Source organism: Drosophila navojoa, chromosome 3 (genome assembly GCF_054131105.1).
Source record: "Drosophila navojoa isolate 15081-1374.11 chromosome 3, UAZ_NAV_1.0, whole genome shotgun sequence".
Classification (NCBI taxonomy): domain Eukaryota; kingdom Metazoa; phylum Arthropoda; class Insecta; order Diptera; family Drosophilidae; genus Drosophila; species Drosophila navojoa.
The window spans coordinates 27,364,698-27,387,286 of record NC_142891.1 but is presented as its reverse complement, the minus strand read 5'-3'; the positions used below and the strand labels follow the sequence as shown (position 1 = coordinate 27,387,286).

The following is a 22,589-nucleotide window of genomic DNA, read 5'->3' as shown; positions in this document are numbered from 1 at the left end:
TCTTTAGTTTGCATGACTAACTTGCGAAATAAGCTAAATAAGGTCAAAAGAATATCAACTAAATTTCATGAAATATGGAAAGTTATCGACTTTAATCAATATCGCTATTAGCTTATTGCATATTAAGTTCGCGGACAGAAGAAAAACCTAAATTAAAGTCGCTAAAGGCGATTAGTCGTGTCTAATTTTAAATTTCAAATGAAATAATATTTTCATTTTCAACATATATTATTCATCTTGAATTTTTTCTTACAGTGTATACTTTAATTAATATTTGTCCTTATTTAAGAATGATTTTAAGCTTATTAGTTTATTTGCTTAGTTTTTAGATTTCTAAAATATTTTTATTCATAAAGCAAAAAGATAGTATGTTAACATTGATAGCTTCCAACGTAAAAACTAACAATAGATCATGCTGAGAATAGTTTTAAGAGTTAAACAAATAAAAGAAATTCCATTAAGGCATAATCATATAGCAGAAACTGAATGAAACCAAATAATAGCTTTGATCGTTGAATTTTGTGGGTAGTATACTTTTTTTTTTTTTTAATTTTATAGCTAGATCCCGTAAAACGCTCAACAAGAGACATTGAAACAGAGAGAAGTCTACGACAAAAATAACAACGACGATGATTGATAGCAACGGCGACTGTACCTAGGCAAAGGGTTACTTGTTTAACCGCCATAGAAACTATGAAAGTCCAGGAAATCCATGGAGTCTGTTTGATTTTGCTGTTGTTGGTCGAGCTACGCGCGAGAGAGATGGATCGATGACAATCGATCATGTGAAATGATGAGGTGAGTTTTGAAGGTGGTTTGTTATTATTGTGGTTTAGGTGGTGGAGAGCAGGAGAAATAGAGAGTTATGGTAGGAAAGTGGTAGAATATATATATGTATAGTATATATATAGGTTGGTAAAACAGAGCCTAAAGTGTTCGACTGCCGGGACCTCAATGGGAGACTCACCAGCTTCTTGAAGCAGTCCTCAAAGAAGGCGGTCATCGAACGATACAGATGACGCTTCACACCCGACAAACTGTGCCCCTCGTCCGGGTAGATTTGTTGTTTGTAGAGCACTCCTTTGCTGGTTAGAGCACGGGCCAGCACCATCGACTGCTGGACATGTACATTGTCATCCGCCGTGCCGTGCACGAGCAGGAACTGTCGCTCGCGCAGATTGTCCACGTATTTGGATAGATCGCTCTCCTCGTAGCCTTTGTAGTTGTCGGTCACATTTGGAAAGCTGAGATAGCGCTCCGCGTAGGTGGAGTCTGCGAGAGGAGTGAGATTATAGATGCATGCCCATAGAGTGTGAAGGGTGTAGACTTACCATAGAGCTTCCAATTGGTGACTGGCGAAACGCTGATGCCGCATTGAAAGATCGACTGCTGTCCGGCTAGAGCAAGAGCAGCCGTGTAGCCGCCGTAGCTCCAGCCCCAGACACCCATGCGCCGAGCATCGATGAAATGCAGATTGTCGCGCAGATATTCGCTGACTTCCAGTTGATCGGAGACCTCAACGCTGCCCAGGCGCTTGTAGACCTCATGGAGCAGCTGATAGCCCTGGCCCGACGAGCCGCGTCCATCGATCTCGATGACAATGTAATCCTTGGTGCCCGCCAGATACGTGTTCCAGTCCACGTGCCAGCGATCGGTCACCAGCTGGGTGCCCGGGCCCGAGTAAACGTGCAGTATGGTGGGATAGCGTGTGATCTCGTCCTCGCGCAGCACGGGCGGCAAATGGAGGCGCACCTGGGCATGATAGCCGCCTGAGATCATGACGGGAAAGGTTTTCACCTGCGGCAACGCGACCTTTGCCATTTTCTCTTTTAGCCTCGTGTTATTCTGAACGGTGGCTAGCAGCTCGAGGAATTGCGATTTAGGCTCAATATTTTCCTCGACAGGAGCATCAGTTGGCAGCTGCTTTTCACCCTGCTTCTTAGCCTTGGCTCCACCAGTCAGTTTCAAGGCATATATTACAGAGCTGGGCACGACTGGGCCCAGGCATTCCAACAGCACAAAGCGAGCCCGAATCGCCAGCGGAAACTGTGCCTCATGGTACAGGCAATCGCTGGGCGGTGGGGGCAGGGCTCCGCCATGTGCATGCGACTGACGCTGTTGCTGCTCCAAGGGCATTGCTGGCGGCGGTGGCAGCGACTCCGCCTCTTCAGAGTCCTCCCAGTCGTCGTCCCATGCGGTTACTAGCTTTGGCGGCGATTTGGTGTGACCCTCGTCATAGCCATCGCCGTTGTGCTTTAGCGCCGGACACGTCAGACAGTCCGGTGCCTGCAGAGCCTGGCCCTGGCGAGCGGGCAGGGCGGAGACTCGATACAAATGCTGCTGCGAGGGCAAACGCTCGGGTGTGCCTAAAAAATATCTGTGAGCCGAAATTTAGTGGGGATTAGGGAACACTTCAATAATTGAATTTATTGCATAAAAGGTGGAACATCTTTAACCTAAACTTGAAATTGAATTGACATAATCTTAAGGTGGGCGAGTAGGCATTATTTAGAGTCTCAAGGAGACATTTGCTTTCATCAGTCTACGAAAATATGACTTTTAAACTTTACATATTTGTGCTTATATAGAGAATAATTGAAAATATTGGCTTTATACCCCGAATATCTTCACACACAAGAGTTAACTTTGAATAAAAATAACTCGCAAAGAGGGATTTATTAGTTTCAGTTCAGGACCTTGTTTCAGCTATTCGTACATATTTTAAAAAAATTATAGGGAATGTTTGCTTAGAAAAATTTGTATAACTTTTAAGAAGTTTTTAAAAGTTTTTGATCTAACTTTTAATTATATTATGAATATTATGAAATATAAGGTAAGTTGAATTTAGGATGAAAACTAAAACTAAACGTGAATATATAGTAATTAGATGTAAAGGAAAATCTTTAGAGTTACGTTTAAACCTTATTTTCTTTTACCTGTAAACATTGTTCAGCTTGAAAAAATTATGACCTATTTAATTAAAATACCGGTAGTTTATTATTATTAACGGATTTAAAAATGATTTGTCCAAGTTGAATTTAATTCTTTTGGACTTGTAAATTGCGACAGCAACGTAAGTTGCCGGCGCGCCCTAATGGGCTGAATAAACAGATAATAAGCTCACAAATAAAAAAAAAAAATAAAAATCTTTTGGCAAAAAACTTTGCTTGCTTCCTAGCATACTTCAACTACATTTTTAAAACCTATCATTCATAATTATTGACCTATCGTCTTCAAAATAGTTTCATATTTAAAATTCATTAGCATAAAATCTGATTAATATATAAATTAGATTGTAAAAATTTATTTCAGACAGAATTTGTACAATTAATTTAATCTATTTTAAATTGTTGCACCAAACTATGTGAACTTAGCATGTCAATTCAATAATCGATATTCACCTTTAACTATCTGTAAAATCTTTACTCCCCCATCAATTTCTTTCTAGTTTTTGCTCTGCTTTAATGTGTGTCCGATTCACGTTTCGTGCGTTTTAGTCAGTATATGTGATACTTAAATTTGCCGATGGTCAACGGTAATCGCTATTCGGGATTCAGTTTTGAGTGGGGCTGTCGAATTGCTGCTTCCGTTAGCTACTTACATCCAATTATCGAGTTGATCCCAGTGCAGAAGTCGATTCACCTCGTAGGGGCCGTGGGTGAGGGGCAGCACCCGATTATTGTCAATGTCCACGTGCACGATGTGCCGGAAATAGCCTGTCCGATTGCGAATGGAAGCGAGAGGGAAAGGAGGGGCGGAAGAGTTGATTGTGAATCGACATCAAAACAAAAGCCGGATTGACATATGGCTCACTTACCAAACGAGCCGTCGCGCAGTGGTGATATGGCCACGTAGAGGCTCGCATTTGCCGCAAACAATGGCACCGAGACGGTGTCCACCCAGCCGCGTCCATCGCCGCTCACACGATGCGTCTGCACACAAGGATAAACACACACAGACACACACACACACATAAATTGTCTATGAGCAGAAACTTGCTTAATTAGGTCAAGTACAACCTACCTCGGTGCACACAAACGATGGACTCCTACAAACGCTGACCACGGATATGTTTTGCGGTCGATTCAGCCACACCACGGCGATCTCCTTGGCATTCACCCAGCTGGCGCTGCTAAAGTAATGATCCCTGTAGGGTTGAAAAATAGAATAAGTTATCTCTGGGTCAAACCCGAGTGCCGTCCATACGCACTCATTCTGTAGTATTTTAGGGGGTGTTAGATCCGTGATGTGTATCTTCTGTGGATCCGATAGGTCGGCCACGCGCAAGGTAACTGTGGGATTCTGTGTGCCCGGCTTTGGGTAGCTGCAAGAAGAAAGACACCCCGGGAGGAGTCAGCCAGTTAAATAATGAGCCAAATCTCGATAATTTATACCCCGCTAAATCGATAGTCGCGATAAATCGAAAATGTTCTATCCCCTCGATAATTTGAATTTCTGTGTAAATCAAAAAAGATCTGATCCCCTTACCATTTCGAATTATCGGGACTCGACTTTATATTTTATTATATTTTCCTCAGTAGCTTCTACGCCCTGACCGTACGCTTCATGTTTATCCTCATTCCTTCACTCTACCCAACTATGTGGTCTTTTGATAAGTTTCCCAACTTCCTAATGAAACCTTAGCTCTGCATATCATCATCTAAGACCATAAATAACTAACTAAATGTGCAATTCACTTTAATTGAATATATACTTAAATTGTTTAAGTTTTGGCAGCGATTCTAATCAGGCATCGGCTTAGACAGCTCAATTTAAAATTTGGTTTAGCACTTGAGCTAAAGTTTAACGTTTAAATTCGTAGCATATTCAATTACCACGATGGCATCTACGCTTTTCCACACGCACACACGCATACATACACATTTGCATAAATAATTCCCTAATGATGATATTACACTAAACACAACAGGTTAGTTGGCAATTTTGTCAGCTTCGTAAGCCCAAGGGGCGAAGCAAGGAATTTCGGAATTTGAACCTTTTGTGCATCTGGCAATTTATCAAATCGCAAATGACAGCAGCTCAGTTTCGAATTCTGAAAGGACTAACGTGGCCAAGTGCCAAAGTCTTGCATTTGCTGCCAACTAATTTTGATATCCAGTCCAGCTAGTCGACTGCAACTGTCTGCGTTCTACTCTGAACTCTATCCGATATAGAACAGTGAATGCTGAATACAGATTGTGCTCGTATTGAATTATGGATTCGATCATATCTAAAAATTCCTTCAATAGATAGTTAGAAATCAGTATTCATCTAATAGTAATAAGCTTAAATATTAGGCTAAAGTTTAACCAGTTGAATATAAATTATAATGTGCTTAAAATTGAATATTCAATATTTAAAAATTGTAAAAATTGTTTTTGCTGTCGTTACAGAATATTTCTGATATATTGATTGTGATTCTCCATTATATATTTTTGATTGCCTATTATATCTTAATACTTAATAATAATATTTAAAATAATTTGAAATTAATTATTTAAACAGAAATTAATTCATCATTCAATATTAACTTGAATTTCTGATAGTTGTTTCTCAGCCCTCATACCCCCTAGACGATATACCTTCATTTAGTTTGTGGACATCGTATAGGAATGCTGCTACACATACACAGACTTTTTATACCTTCCCACATAGCTGGGCACATTTGGGTTAGCGCCGTCGAGATAGGGAGTGCCGAAAACTATCTGCACCTCATGAATTTTAAGCATTCGTTTACCCGAGCACTATTTAGGGCTAATGACAGTCACGAGCACATCATTAGCACCTAATCGAAAAGTAATATTGCCTGGGACATGGCACAACTTACCGTAAGGATCTAATTTCCGGATACAAGTTGGCATGCGGATTAGTGCCACCAGCTGAGCCACCGCCCCCGCCATTTGCATTGCCAGTGCCATGACTCGTGCCGCCTGTCGCAGCACCACCTGCGGCGCCTGCAGAGGTGGTGCCATACCATGCGAAGTGCTGCTCCTGCACGTGTGTATCGTTGAAGCTGGCGTAGAGCAGCAGGTGCCCCTCATCCGGCAACCAAATGGCATTATTTGTATGCAGAATTTCCTCTAAGAACGGGGAGATACAATATGAGTAATGACTGTGTCTGGAGTGTCACGAATATGTTATGTTTCTTTATTGAATGATAACGATAATTGGCTACAAGCGCTCAGCTTCCTCTACGAACGGAATACACTGCAATATGAATTATGACGTGATAGGTAAATATTTCACATCTATAATTCTAGCTATATAAGTGGAATTCCCGCTACAATTTTAGAAACGAATGCTGAACACTCTTTACATTTATTCCTACATGATAAATGGCTAAATGGCTGAAGCAGTTTCTACAATAATTTGATTTTATTTCTTTTGTAAGAGTTTCTTTGTATTTTACAATGAATATCAATATGAAAAGATAAAAATGCAATACAAAAAGTAAACAGCGACAATCCGATTGTTCGAAAAAATATTTTATTGAAAATTTAGATATTTATTACCTTGATTTATCTATCAATATACTATCTATCATTATCATATCTAAAACTTGAGTGGAATATCCAATAGAAATAAATAATGTAATAACCATATAATAATAATATGTATAAAGCAACTAGTTTTCTGCTTTCTTATATATGTATATTAAGTGTCTTCATGATTAACTTCATTTCTGTTTAGGTGCATTGATTTCATATATTACAAAATTATAATATAAATTTTATGTATATAAAGCACATAGGTATTCATTCCTTCTTTCTTGTGAATATATATTTTCCAAATAGTTTCTTTTAGGTATTTTTTAATGCATTCATAATACATTAATGTATTTGACATGTTGACATGTACTTGACATGTTCTTGAATAAGCACAGCAGATAATTTTCTATCAATGAACTTTTTTTTAGTTTACCAGTTCATTTTATTAGAAGTTTGAACTGCTTAATTATCATCATAGGTGACTTATTGAGTAAATGTCTCTACTTTTTGCCAATATAAACCTACCTTCGTATAGCCAGTCTGGTATGCCATTGTAGACAACACCCGGCACCGCATCGTGAGTGATGCGATAGGCGTGTGAGTCACGAACTTCTTTGCGATAGTAAATATCATAGTTGTGCACCCAAATCAGAGCGTTTCCAGAGTTGGCGAATCGCGCATAGTGTATATAAGGCCATTCTTCCTGCTGGGAATCGTAGCGCAATTTAATGGCTTCGCTGCAAAGGGAATTGGTATTTGTGAGAGCCGCAAAGAGAGGCGGAAGTGGATATGGCCCACTTACCTCGTGTGTATGTCGAAGAGCGTGTACTGTGCCAAATACGAGTGCCGAAACAGCTTGGCCACGTTTTGGGCCAGAAGCAGGTAACGTTTATCTGCTGATATGCTGAATGTGAAGGGCGCCAGGGTTTTCTGTGTACATAGAGAAGATGCTCCAAATTAGTAGCAGCTCATTCAAAATGCCAGCCATTAAGTGCGTTCTTCTGAATGTTGAAAGTTGATTTCAAATGAATTTTGCGCTCAAATGGCTGTTAAGCAGCTGCCATAACAATGCGTCGTTTACATAATGGCAAACGCTGCGTATGCGTAATTTTAATTAAAATTTTTCAATTGTTTGCACAGCGCGTGCTCTGCAAATGCTTTCATCTCAGCTGTACGAATTTATAATTTAGATTTGTTAATTAATCGCTGAGGTACTCCAGATAAGGACAAAGTGCCTCAAATGGCACAAATAAAGTTAATTGTGTGCATAGTGTACGTAGACTTTTAGCCAGTCTGTGCAATCTATTTGCTTAGCTGACAAACACAACGAGTTTAAGTCGGGGCATTAAGGTTCTTATTCAAATCAAGCATTCAATTTGTCTCCGCTTACATAAGCCGAAACAATTTTTCTAAGAAGTTGTTGAGCTGAAAACGAACTTTTATTTAATCCATTGTATTTATTTGATGGAACCACTTTTGCTAATTAGGCTTTAATTATTCTAGCAATCAGAACTGTTTAAATTCAAAAACATTTGCTGTCAATCGAACTTAGTGGTTGGGTATATTTATTAGTGTCAAATTAAATTATTTTGCTTATATATCATATGTTAAATTAAATTATAAAGGCAGTTATAGTTTGCAATTAATATTTTTGTGCAACCATATTTCATCTGCCAGCATTTGAATAAATTTTAGATTAGATTTTAATTCATAATTCAATGCAGTCGCAAATGGTTTTTCCTATAATCCCACTCTAGCATTGTAAATACTTGCATATCTTAATTTATTTAAAACGAATATTTGCCCTTACTAAATATAAATATATTTTAAAATATATTTTTATATATTTTGTATATATATTAAGTATTCAACTCAATTAAATTCTGATATTGCTTCCAACTGATCTATTAAATTGAGTTTATTCAGTAGAGTCTTAAGTACCAAAGTGCATCAGTAAAAAGAAAACTAATCCAAGTGCTGTTTATTCCAGTTGTTTGCTGAGTCTATCATTTCAATTCGACACAAATTTAATTATATAAACATGACTATTTATTTTCGAATGGAGTATGTTTAGTCTCGAGTAGTTTCTAACTAAGCTAAGTGATTCCTTTCCTTAATTATTTGCCGAGTGTTGACACAAGCAATTGTGTTTGCTTTGCATGTTGCAGTTGTCGTTTGGCAGTTTGTGGCACTTGTTGCTGCATGTGTTGCTGGAAAAGAGCAACCAAAAGGTGCTGGCGTCTTCTTCGCAACTGTTAAAAGTGGGCTCCACTCCTGTGGGCGCCTTCAGCGTGTAGCCGTAAAACATTTATGTTGCCTTATTTGTTTGTTTTTCAATTTCAGAACGCGCATTATTCATTAGAAAATCGTTTCAGCTACCCCAACCCTTGAATATAAATTCATACACATGTATATATGTATATAATATATACATATATGCATATATATTTCGTGGCTCATGTTTACCCAAGCATCGACATAAGAATCGTTTGGCTTTTATCGTTATGGCGTAGCGATAACTTGGCTCATTTGTTTTTGCCTACTTTGCTGCGTTTCCCATAGTCTGTCTGTGTGTGCCTATCTGTCTGTCTGTGTGTCATGTCTATGTGTGTATATCAGTTAACAGTGGCTGCCAACTGTTTGGCTGCCAAGTCAAGTGTGTACACTTGAGATAGCAGTAGCCGCGCCCCTTGCCGCCCACACCCACCCATCGTAAATAACATGCTGCAAATATTTATTCAGCTCCAGATAAGCAATAAGCATACACTGCAGGCCCAATGCTATGGCCTGGGCAAGGGATAAAAATGTACTTACAAATGTCACATTAGACATGAGAACGCGTTCCGTGCGATTGGCTGCATTCAGCAGGCAGATGCGACCCAGCTGATCCTGATACAAAAACTCCTCAGCTGCGAAACGGGAAAGGATTAAATCGAATGCTGTAAGTTCTGATTTGGGTACATTTGCATAATGTCCAGTTAGGATGTTATTTAATATGTGGAACTTTAGGGTGAGTTTATTTAAAGTTGAAGAAGAAGAAGTAGAAAAAAATCCTATTCGAGTCGGTATTTGTGGAGTGGCAAGTACAGTTCTGAGATCTCTCGTCTTCACTTACACTAATAGTCAAACACCTTTTTTTAATGTCAGTCAGGAGTCGTTATTTTAATTTAATTTTAAACAGTTATTGTATGTGATTTCACTTGTCTCGATTTCAGTGTAATTGACTTCCTGACAAGATAACATTTAATTGAAAGCGTATATTTTATAATAATTAATTTTAATTACATGTTCATATTGATTTAATTATATGATGAATATTTTCCGTGACAAGCAATTAATTCAGGAGAATTTAAATGCCATGATAAAAAATTCTGAATAATTCTGAAATTTGAAATGGAAATTATGAAGGCAATCAATTAGCTCTTCTTCGTGTTTTGTAATCTCAGAAACGTAACTAACAGTTAAGTTATCATTAAAATGTAGGAAGTTAATTAACAGTACAATTTAGTATGAGTAAACACCTTAACTAGACATTGAGGAATAGCCTAGTCATCAAGCAGAGTTCGGTTTATCTAATTGTAGCTGCTAAGCTTACCATCGATCCAACTGCCATTCGCGCGCTGTGGAACGTAGAGTCCGTCGACAATGTCCTGCAGCTTGATGCGTTGCCCCTTAACGCGCGGTCCCTCATCGGGGGGCGTGAGCAGCACCTTTTTTGATAAATGCAGAAATTTTATATGTTGTTTTCTATATGCGCAGTAGGACAACACACCACAACAACGAACGAGAGAACAACATCAACACAAAATGGAAACAATGGGAAAATGGAAAAGGAATTTCAAGGAGGTGCACACAAATATCACGCAGCCAGGTTGTAAGGAAAGAAAAAATAAATAAACAAACAAAGAAGAAGACAAAAATGAGCGAAACGTATTTACACAAACAGCATTTGAGGTTTTCAATTGTCATAATACCCTGTTCACACAGTGCAAGCGAGAGTATTCGTGCTCGCTTAAATAATGAAAGCTGCAAGTAGTTCGATAGTAGTTCTGTGAACAGAGTATTACAAAGTCGGTAGCATCCGACATGATGGGAACATCTTTTTCATCTGTACATTGTGACCATAAAACAAAATACAATTGCAATGGACTATTGTGAATATTGTGGTCTTATGTGTGTGTGAGTGTGTGTATTTGTACAGCCGTGTATGTGTGAGTGAGTAAATATTGCGTTCGCATTAATTTCATTTGAATCATGTTTTCTTTTTTGCTATGTACAAAGTTACAACACCGAACATTCTTGGAGTTGGGTTTTTAATTAATATTTTCATTGCATTGAATCAATTGAATTTTCTCCCAGGGAATATAATGTGTACACTGTAAGCATTTACCACGAGCTTGCGACTTACCACCGAAGTTACAATCAGGGCCAACACTATGATAATCACCAGCAGAGCGATGAGAATGCCGCGCCAGTTGCGTTGATTCGGGTTGCTAGAAACCAGCTGGAAAAGGGAAATTGATAAAACAATGTGTTACAAGAGGTACAAGAAAAGGCAAATATTGTTAGGCTCAAATAATGTTTGTAAATTCATACGAGATTCCCTTCAGTCTTTACTTAATATATTTTTTCTATATTCTGTTTTCCATTTGATAGAATATATAAGTTTCAGTTCCTTAATCGACATTTGATAGCTTCACTTTGAATATTTTAATCAATACACTAAAAACTTACTTTTTATTAAATTGTTCATATTTCGAAAGTGCACTTTTTATGGTATAAGGTTTTATGGAATAAAATAATACAAAATTCAATCAATACGATGCACAGTGGTTGTGCTTGTATGGGGAGAGCGGCCAAAAGTACTTCTAGTGGAGATAAAATGATGAAATTTTTTCCAAAATTCTATAAAAATATAATAAGTAATATAGCATGCTTAAATAAGTCGTATAGCCCACCAACACCCTACACCAATACGTAACCTCAACAAAAATTTGTTTTCTAATATAACATTAGAACAAAACAGATGATTTATTACAAATAAATGAAGCAAATAGTAAGAAAAACTAAAATTATCAAGTTCTATGATTTTATTTACATACATTTATTCTTCTAATAATAATTGGAATGTACTGTTCTATAATTGTTTTTTTTTTTTTGTGCAAGGTAACTTTCTTTGACTCGATGAAGAGTTGCTTTGGGTATTGATTGTTGTACACAGCGCAATGAAATTGTTTCCTTTTCTTTTAGCCAAATATTTTGATATTACATTACAGAGAATTTTGTACGATTGTGTTTTTGCCAAAGAGTTGCGAATCTTTTACAAATGAACGAAATACGCTTTGGCAAATCATCCAGGTCGGCTCTTTTTAATTTCAATGTGTACAAATTCTATCAGTGTCTTTAGTTTTTCTGCATTGGTTCCATTTGTTGTGCACCAAAAATTAAATATATATAGGCGCGTAAAAACACACCTATAAAAATTGTCTACGAAATTCAATCAACCAAATCAAATAAAAATGATTAATTAATAAAAGAATAATCAATTTTCAAAATCATATATAACCACAAACGACGAAAAGAGAGACAAAAACAACAAAACATTACGCCAATCAGACGTTTCGCAGGGCACAGCTGACCTTTAATAATGGGAGACGCCGTCACTTTATTTACGTTTATAAATGCATGGGCAAATTTGGGCACCTAAACTGAACACATTCATTACCTTAAAAGTCAGACAAATACGGGGATATAAAACATTTCTGTGGAATTTTGTGGGATCATAACTAAAAGTCCACCTAAACATAAAAAAGGCGCTTAAAAACACACATAAAAAGATTAAATCAAACAAATTAATTTCACAATAACAATTTGATTAGTTGACTAGTAATTTTGATTGGAAATTAGAGTAAATACCTTGTACTTCAACATCCATACTAAAAAAATTAATCTGGACCACTTAAGATAACGTCTGACCACTTTGAAAGGCAACGCTAAAGTGAAAAAAAGCCTACTGAGCGCATCAGCTGAGCGAAAATGGACACGTTTTCGGCATTTCAATGCTGTTTTTAGAAAGTACCAGTGAAAATCTAGAAAAACCCGGTTTGTCATTAAGAAGTTTGGACATTTACGAGTCAATTTGTGTGGGTTTTGTAAAAATTGGTTGCGATGGATTTTTTGACTTTTGGCCTATGGGCGCAACCACTGTGCGATGCCACGTGCTGCAAATTAGAGACCCGAAAATATTTGCGACTACTAAAACTGAAGCAAATTAGAAGCTGGCCAGAGGGATGTAACTGAAAGGAAACCTTTTATCCCTGTCCATACTCAACTTATGATTCCCCGAGCCTGCCACACCATATTAGAGGTTTAACAACCTGTAACCAAAGCAACTGTTTGACTAATTTATAAGGAGGCAAAACTTACCAGACAATGTACGCACTTACACACTGACATACAAACAAACCTTGCACACTCAGAGTGAGAATCAAATTATATTTGCTGAAGTATGTCTTTACTCTCAACTAATAATAATTATTATTTTCATAATTATGCGAAAGGGTACCAAATATATTTTTAAACAAAATACGATATACATTTAAAATACCATAGATATTTTAGAACAGGACGAATGGAATTGTTCGGCGTATTAAGGATACTATAACAAATAGTGTGTGCAATGAAAAACCCTATGATAAATCTTTTAATTAATGTACGATAAATACTCTATCATCTCTGGAATTCAAATTCTGTTCGTATTCAAGATACTATAAAAAATAATATGGCCCTTCGCTCAGTGTATAATTTGTGATATAGATGTCTGATATTATGCCTGCTTGCATACAAATTGAGCCGCAGCCAATTGCTTACAATGCCCTCACCTAATGCATACTTAATGTAGTCAACAGCAAAACAATAACTACAACCAATATTTTATCAACATTTCTCTTTTGCTTTTTTGTTGCCTTTGCCCTTTTTTCTGAACAACAACTTTGCGAACTGTGGCAATCCTAGCAATCGACTTGTACGCGCTGACACCGACTTCTACTCATTTTATGGGTTGGCATAATTAGTCAGTCGGTTAGTGATTAAGTCAGTTGGCTAGTCAATCATGTCAGCCATAAACATTTACATACATACACATACACGATTACACACACACACACACACACACGCACACACACACAGATTTCCATAACAGGATAATTAATTAATTATGCTAAACCTAAGCTTTTGCCTAGCAGAAAAATATAATTACTTATTAATTGTGTGCCGGATCCTAATCAGGTGGAAATCGTCTAGTGCGGGGTAAATTGTCGTAGGAAATCAGACAGAAATTAGTTACCTACCCATTTGTACAGCATTTATTACGCAGAAATGGCTCATTAATATGTGTAACCGGAACTTAACTATGCAAGCCTAATATTTACCATAGATGTATACTTAATGAACCTTGTAGAAGAGTTTTAGATTAGAGTAGATGCATAACAATGGCATGAATATCGGAGTCAAAACCCTACGCCAAATCCAAAAGCCAATATAACCAATAATATTCTATGTAGTTGAAGGAATCGTTTTGAGTGTGATAATAGAGCTGTAAAGTTAAGAAACACGAATTGAATCTCCCACATATATCGCTGAGCACTCTCGCCTTCTGGAGTGCAAAGATGAGATGAGGTGCATCCATTGGCTTGGAAAACATGAATTACGCAATCAATTCACTTGTTCCAAGAGCATGAATGGCCATCATTTGGCTGGTTACACCTGGCAGCGATTTGCTCAGTGATATTTTTAATGTTGTCCGATTCATCATTAAAATCGCATAAATATTTGCTGGCAACCATTGCAATTAGAGCAGTTGCACGTAAAGGGCCGCGGGCTACAATTAACAAACACCACAGTTGTTGCGCAGGTGTTGCACATGTGCTGCACAGGTATTTCACCCAGATATGTTCATGTATATTTATAAGCTACACACACTCGATTTTACGAGTGCCTGGAGCAACAGCAAACTGAAATGAAAACCGAAAGCTGAAAACTAAAAGACCTCGCACACAGTACACGGAACAATAACGACACCCAGCTCTGGCTACAATATTTTGCTCACTTTTTATTATATTTCATACTTTCAGTTTTCTCCTCATATATTTTTGTAAGCTATAGATGACAGGGCAAGAGGAAGCGACTCTTCGTTAACATCTGGAAGTTTCACTAGATATACGCAAATATATTTCATAACTAGAGGGTTGGCTCTTGATACTTCGTTTAATTGAATTGGATTCCTGTTGTTTGTGTTTTGTGGGTGCAGGACGCCCGTCGGCACCTTAAGGACTTTCTCTTAGCATGTGCTGAAGAAAGCACTCAAAATGATTGCAGTCGAATTTGTCGAATATGCAAATATAACGAGCATAAATGAAATTTAAATGCTCAACTTGATGAGTTGCCGTTAACGCTAAAAGAATTAAAAGTAATTTCCCGTCATCCATTTTGCCCGCAGCTCAAATTTTATCAGGCTATGCGGAGCCGACCACGGGGCGTATGCGTGCTATTTATTTCAATAAATTTTTAATGGCCCGCAATTAGGCGAAGCTAAGGGTCCTGCGGCAACCAGCAACTGCTGTGAAAACAATGGTTAAGTCAATATTCAGAGCTATTAAATCAACCCAAGTTAAGTCAACCCAACTCTGATAACAATTTAACAATGGTTTTTCTCACTGAAACGACGAGAAACTTTACTATATTTCGAATATTGAATAAAAGTCGATTGGATTAAGACTTCACTCTGATTGATTGATTGACATGCCTTTAGCATAGTATTTGTTGTAGGCGACAGAGATTGTAGGCGACAGAGATTGATATTAGCTTGCTCTTGGTTGATTCAATACGTTAGTAAAATGAAAGATTAATGGAATGAATATCAATAAAGAATAGTAAAATTTTGATAAATATAAATATATATTATTAATAGCATCAGTTATTTGGATTCTACTTTTGATTTATTGATTAAGTGATTCACCTCTTATAAGCCCTAGCTAGTTGAAATACTGCACATACTACAATAGAGGAACCATCGTTTATATATTATATATTTATCGCGATTGGCCGCCACACTGATTGATTGATTGATTGATTTCATCAGTAACAGGCAGAAGGAAGCATCGCAGACCCCACAAAGTATATACATGTATTCTTGATCAGAACGACGAGCTGAGTCGATATAGCCCTGTCCGTCTATCCGTCCGTCCGTCTGTGATCTCAGAAGCTATAAAAGCTAGAAAGCTGAAATGCATACTCGTGTATACCGTACGCAATACGAGTTTATCATATTTTATCGATAATTCATCCAATTTATTATTTTTTTTTTTTTTTTCAGCCTAATTTAAGCACTTTTAGACCTGGAGACTTCACATTTACAGTATACATTTGACGAATAATTTGTAAAAGTACTTGACACTGGATGGTCAAGTTTCCAGTAAGCACAATCCATATATTGCCAAATAACATTAAATAAGTCTACCTGGCAAGTCCGCGACGTGGAGGCTTTCTAAACGTTTCTTTGTGCTTTTAGTATTATTTATTATCTTTTTATAATAGAAATCTTAAGATTTATATCATCATTAAGCATTACTATGGAACACCTTAAAAATATTGTAAAAAAAAAAATTTAAACATATATACAAAATTTTCGAAATCGAATTTGTTCAAGATCGAATTTTTTCGATTTATCGCGATTTTTGGTTTAGTGACTGTACTTTTACTTAATTCACTTATAAATTTTCGGAATTGATTGATGGATTATTATTGCCTGAATGTCTAATAATACAAAATAGACGGAAGATTGATAGATAGATTGATTGACTGACTGACTACAAGCATCAAAATCTTGACCATATTTTTATTTAGATTGCGAGCAAAACCGATTGAAATTATCGATTAATTCTCTGATTGACTGTCATTCTAAGGCCCATAATAAACGATTTCGATTCGTTAATACACCTTTGGGTGGTTGTTTGAGTCGATTGATGAACTGATGGACTGACTGATGATTAATGCATACCTGAACAAAGGAGCTTGGCTTAGCACCTGAATTTGTAAGGACAGCTGCCAGGGACCTCTGTTCAGATTGTGTTGGGACTGAGAGTCCACAATGAAATCAACAACATTATTAGCTCATTTTGGACTGAAGCTCTCTAGAGGCAACAGCGTTGTTTTCTATTCGCCTCGTTAGTTGGACTAAAGCTCAAGCTAAAGCGCCAACATTCAGTTGAGTTCGACATCGAATTAAAGTTAAAGTTCTGGAGCTATGCACAAATTAGCTGCAATACGCTGGCACTCCAGCAGGAAGAAATGGGCTAAGAGCGTATTTATACATAATGCCCATAATGGACTCGCTGGCCCTCTGGCAGTAACAGATACTGGGTCGAGTGTCCGTTGAAACCGACAACCGGTCCTTCTTCATAGGATATATGTGTATCCCCCTCTCCACAGCCTGCTTTGCTCTGCTCCCTAAGCGCATTAGCTGCCTTTGCGGTTGAGCTGAGAGCATTGCCAACTTTTGCAAATTTCTTCTTTTATTTCTTTTTGCTGTTGTTGTTGCTGTTGTCTAAAAGTTCAAAGTTGCCTTCAGTTATTTGCATTAGTTTCCAGAGTTATTAAGCTGTGAGCGAAAAATTTACGCTGCATACACTTAAGCGCATTAAGTATAGACACCGATTGTGGGCAGGAGGGCAGAGTGGCTAATTCGCCCAAAGGACATTCAGTGACGTTCAAGGGATCAAAGTGAAATTTACTCAAGTGCTAAGCTGCATTTAGCTATCAATGGAGCAGACCTTATGTGCCTCGCGTTGCATTGCTCAAATAGAGGCATCCGACAAACTTTTCTGGTAAAGTATACGTCTTTTCATCGGCTTATGTATGTAGCCTAAATATATAATAAATAATTCCTTTGATGCTAATTAAAATCTGTCGTGTAAACAATTTACCTCTGTAAGCTGAAATATTTGAGTTATCATGTTACTCGACTGGTAGAGCTAATATGTATTTATATTTCACGAACTCCATTCAACGATTGCTATAGCCTCAATTTATTGTTGAAATTATCGAATCAGTTGTCCTTCAATAGTTTTTTTTTTTTTTTTTTTTTAGGGCGTACCTTACTCGTTCAAAGAGTTGGCAGCTATGGTAAATGCTGAAAGCTTCCAACAATATTGCATTTTGCAACTGGGCGACATTACAAGCCAATCTTTATGGCTTGCTGCCTTCCTGACAAACATGAAATCCATAAACAGACCCATAGGGCACGACTGCAAAGGATACGCAGACACATCCTAGCATCCTAGCATGCTACTGCTGCAATTGGAGAGGACGGTGCGAGCCGAGGCGGGAGGGTGCTTGCATTAGGCAACTCTGTCGACGTTGTCGTCTGTGTCTGGCTTTCCGGTGCACTAGTATCATTGTCTGTGTCCCGTTTCGCGCCGTACCGCACCGTACCGCACCGCCTTCTACGGCTGCCGTTGTCAACAACAGTTTAGCTCAAGGCCGTAAAGGCATAGCGTTCGCTATAACTGCCACGCGCATCTTTAATCTGTCCCTGTATAGGTGTATGTCTGCGTGGGTGTGCACCTGTGTGTGTATCTGAAGCTCGCTGTGTTTGCGTCCATGTCAACACATACTCAAGCTTCCATTACATGGCCATGATTGCTTTTTCTCTCTCGCTCTCTTCCAGCAGGTGTCGCGCCTGTCAAATGTCGTTAAGTAACACGAATTTGTCTTTGAAGAATGCATAAAACACATATTTAATATGCCAACACTGATAGTACGATTGAACGTAACGTTTGACAGCGAATTTATGATATGTAAGTAACAGTATATTACAGCCCTTACAATTATTTAGTCTGATTGATTGTTGTGCCTAACCACTTGACGATTATCAGAAAGGCAAGCAGCCAAGAAACTTCATATTACGAAAGTGATATACCATTTATTAAAATTTATTACTCTACTAATATTATTTTGTTCGATATATCATATTATATAAAGTTTTGATATCGTCAGTTTATGTAATTAGAAAATATGCTTTTTAAGTGGCTCGCTCAATTCAAAACTAATTATAAACTGTTCAGCCATGCAATATCTGCTAATTATGTACAAAACTCTTAATCAGTCGCCTAGAGGCCTTTCAATTTAACTGTAATTCGCCTGGGTGGTAATTGTTCTGAGTCATTAGCCCAAAATAATTAATGGAGACAATCGATTATGACAACACTGTTCCAATTGAATTCAACTGCGCCTGGGGTGGGCAGCACTATTCGCTATGCACTTAGCGGGAGCTAGAGCTTGTTCAATTATCAGTGCATAACCATGAATACATATATATATATATATATATATATATATATATATATATATATATATATATATATATATATATATATATATATATATATATATATATATATATATATATATATATATATATATATATATATATATATATATATATATATATATATATATACATATACATATATAGAATTCAGTCAATCATAAAAAATAGTCTGCACTATATTGTTCAATTGGTTATGAACGATTTGCTTGTTCAGTCGTTCATGAATGGTTCATTCCCATTAGCTCATCTGCTGTTCATGAACCATATGTTCTTATTCAAACTGATCGTTCATGACTGAGCTAGTGAATGACTAAAAAGGTTCAGGACTCGAAAATAAATGTTTTTCAGTAAATTGGTTTTGGTTCAATGATTGACCTAACTCGTAACTTGAACTTTACTCGAATCTAATTGCTGCAAGAAATGTGTGTATGTGCTTGATTGTAGTTTGGGCGGGCTTTCCTTGCGCATTGGCTCAGCACCCTGTTCAGTTCCCCCCTGCCTGTTTCTTTGTGTTTGTATGCAAATGGCACACACGCAACGCTTTGATGATTCAATTGTGCTTTTGTTGTCAGCGTCCTGTCAGCGCTTTGCATTTGAATTACATGCGGAATTTATTTCAATTATCGTAGCTGCCGGCTGCACAGTGGCTCGCCGCTCTACCCGAGCCCCTGCACCCAGTTCGCCCTCCTCCGGAACGCCGCCAAGTGTGCAGCGGTGCGTGAGAGTGCCTGCTGAAGTTGACCTAGCCATCAGCATCTGCATTAAAAGGCCAGATGATGCTCAACTTGCTGTTCGCTGCCAGTTGTTGAATCAACTTTTTCTTCCACTTTCCTTTTTTTTGTAAAGTGCTGCACTTAGTCAAGTTAAAATCTGAATATTGAAGTGCTGCTCTAGCAGACCAAAGAGATTTTTCGCGCACCTATTTTGCGAACTGGCTCAGTTTATGAACAGCTTTTCAATTTAGAGAATTTAATGCACGGCCAGAGCTCAAAGCCAACAAACTTTTAATTTAATAACTTTTTTCGTGGAGCCCATTGAAATTAAATTATACAATGCTAAACGTTTATCCACAAAAGAAAAGACTAATACGCTCTGATTCCGGGATTCCAATTAATTAACCTTTTTGTTTGTAATAAATATATAAATTTTTTTATTATTGATTACAATTTAAAATATTTCGTACTTTCATTTTATTTTTATTTTTTTTAATTTATTTAATTTATTTATTTTTCTTTAAGTTCAACTGTCATCAAATCTAGGGAATAGCTCGGAAATCTTAAGGTAAACATAATTTATATTCGTATCTCTCTCTCTCTCTCTCTCTCTGTCTCTCTCTCTCTCTGTCTTGTCCTTCTTTTTTCTTCTAAAATAATTTTTGTTGCAAAGAGCAAAGACATATTCTAAATCACATTTGCACACGCGCTATTTGCTTGAAGGTCATTGCAGGCGCAATTCACGCCAAGGAGATACTGCGTACACTGAGAGAAAAGTGCGGTCTGCAATGCCATGCCTAAGCATTTGCTATACTGAATTCCATTTGTTCTCCATTCACATATTTTGTGCATATCAGCGAATTTGGCTTTTTGAAATATTTGTATAATAAATACTCAGTTATTTCTCAAAGTGTATGTCCAAAATAACAGTACAAAAGCCCAAAAACACTGTGGGGAGGGCCGTACGCACACGTGTTTAAATATTTGTTTTAAAATTAATTATGCCTAATGATATTTATGCATAAAACATATTTATTTGTCAGCGTGTGTGTGTGTGTGTGTGCGCGCGTGTGTGCTTGGGTAGTGGGTGTGTAGCTGGTTGAACAATGAAAATTACCTCATCATCGTAATTATCCTGCTCAGGCATGACTCGGCTTAAAGCGGCTAATGCGTGGAGCACAGGATGTAAATTTTCTTCTACTTGTTTTCACACAATGCCAGCGCAGCTGTCGATGAGCGTCTGGGCGTATGGGTGTGCCCGTGGGCGTGTCCCGTGCACTGATAAATTGAAAATGCCTCCAGTATCTCCTGCTGCTTGCCGGGGCTTTGTCGTCTCCGTCCTCGCTCAACTTTGTAGATTGCTAATCGAATATATCAATTTCCCGACAACAATTTGCAAGTGCTCTTAATTTGTCTCCTCTTTTCCTTGAAAGGACTTCTTCTTCTTCTGCTTCTGCTTCTGCTTCTGCTGCTGCTGCTGGTGCTGGTGCTGCTTTGGCTGGTTTTCTGGAGCGCATCAGGTCGCCGGCATCCTGCAGAGCTTTGAGTGGCACGAATTACTTATGTTTGCTGTCCAAGCTATGTTCATGCTTTACTATGACGCGGGCCTGACGGCGTGGGGCGTGGCCTTGACTTTATACGAGGCACAGCAACTGTTTTCGCCTTGATGCTGCTGTTGCTGTTGTTGCTGTTGCTGTTGCTGGGCGTAATTATGAATGCTTTGTCTGACTGTCTAAGTTGACTTAGGAACTTGTCGTTTGCCCCTCGTAATGCGCTTTTGCTGTTGTCCTAATGAGCCGCCAGCCCAGTTTGGGACCCTCTCTCGCTGTTTCGCTCTGGCTGAAAGTCTGGCCAAAAGCTTGACACTAATGATGCAGCATACTTTTAGGTCGAGCGCTAAATTGAAAGAGAATGGAAAACACATTTAAAACACTGCATCAAAGTCAAACATGAGCACAATTCTCCAAGTGTTGTTGTTGGTTCTGTTGTTGTGTTGTTGCTTTTCCAACGTGTTGTTAGTGCCAATTTTCGTGTGTGCAGGTGTGTGGGTTGCGTATTTATGTGTGTATGTGCCACACATTTGCAGCAGCTGATACAGTTCTTGTTCTTGTTGTAGAGCATTTGTTAGTGCTTATATAATGCATGCCTCATATACGAAAGTGAATGGATGCCTGTGTGTGAATGTGTGTGTGCGTCCTTTACTAGCGTATGTAGGTTAAGTCGTCTACACAGTAAAAAGAAATGTAGCCTCAATTCCATTCTGTGTTCGATATTCTATATTCTATATTCTATATTCTATATTCTATATTCTATATTCTATATTCTATATTCTATATTCTATATTCTATATTCTATATTCTATATTCTATATTCTATATTCTATATTCTATATTCTATATTCTATATTCTATATTCTATATTCTATATTCTATATTCTATATTCTATATTCTATATTCTATATTCTATATTCTATATTCTATATTCTATATTCTATATTCTATATTCTATATTATATATTCTATATATTCTATATTCTATATCCAAACAAACTAAAAGGCAAAGAATCTGCTTTGTTAACTATTTTATATAGATCGGATTAATTCCTCAGCCCAAGGACGATACATATTAACTTCTATTTCAAATAACCTAGCCAACAGGTAGCAAGACACTTTAATCAGCAAATACTTTGTCAAATAAAAACAAAAGCAGAAGGAACTCATAGATTTGCATAAATAAAAAACAGCCCCAAAAAGTAGGCAATGGTTTTTAATGCAACATCTTCAGCTCTTCTGATGTTCGCTTTCCTCTTCCTATATCTACTAGAGGATGATTAACTTAATGAAATGCTAACTAAATAGTTTTTATAATTATACACTTATTTTTTGCTGTGTAGCGTCTCAAATTAACATAAACAAAGAACAGCCCCAAAAAAATTGACAATGTTGTTTTCTAATTACAATTTTGTCACACGCTCTTGTTCGGCGTGTTTAGGACTGTTT

General features: G+C 37.5%; 1 protein-coding gene across 3 annotated transcripts in view; it reads right to left on the bottom strand.

Annotated features, from left to right (window-relative positions):
* Nucleotides 1-22,589, bottom strand: part of Dpp10 (Dipeptidyl peptidase 10) — a 48,356-nt gene that overhangs the window by 2,318 nt on the left and 23,449 nt on the right. Inside the window, exons 2-15 of one of the 3 annotated variants that reach the window (XM_030384129.2) lie at nt 20,707-21,485; nt 10,897-10,992; nt 10,084-10,198; nt 9,303-9,397; nt 7,291-7,418; nt 7,014-7,225; nt 5,828-6,080; nt 4,211-4,324; nt 4,024-4,147; nt 3,818-3,932; nt 3,602-3,716; nt 1,332-2,377; nt 968-1,272; nt 656-747 (exon numbers count right to left, since the gene is read on the bottom strand). In XM_030384129.2, coding sequence (XP_030239989.1) covers nt 676-747; nt 968-1,272; nt 1,332-2,377; nt 3,602-3,716; nt 3,818-3,932; nt 4,024-4,147; nt 4,211-4,324; nt 5,828-6,080; nt 7,014-7,225; nt 7,291-7,418; nt 9,303-9,397; nt 10,084-10,198; nt 10,897-10,992; nt 20,707-20,736 — 2,820 coding nt within the window. In that variant the 5' untranslated portion in view covers nt 20,737-21,485 and the 3' untranslated portion in view covers nt 656-675. Of the gene's footprint in view, nt 1-655; nt 748-967; nt 1,273-1,331; nt 2,378-3,601; nt 3,717-3,817; nt 3,933-4,023; nt 4,148-4,210; nt 4,325-5,827; nt 6,081-7,013; nt 7,226-7,290; nt 7,419-9,302; nt 9,398-10,083; nt 10,236-10,896; nt 10,993-20,706; nt 21,486-22,589 lie in introns of those variants that run through there. The other 2 variants (XM_030384130.2, XM_089257186.1) reach the window with 2 other exon arrangements.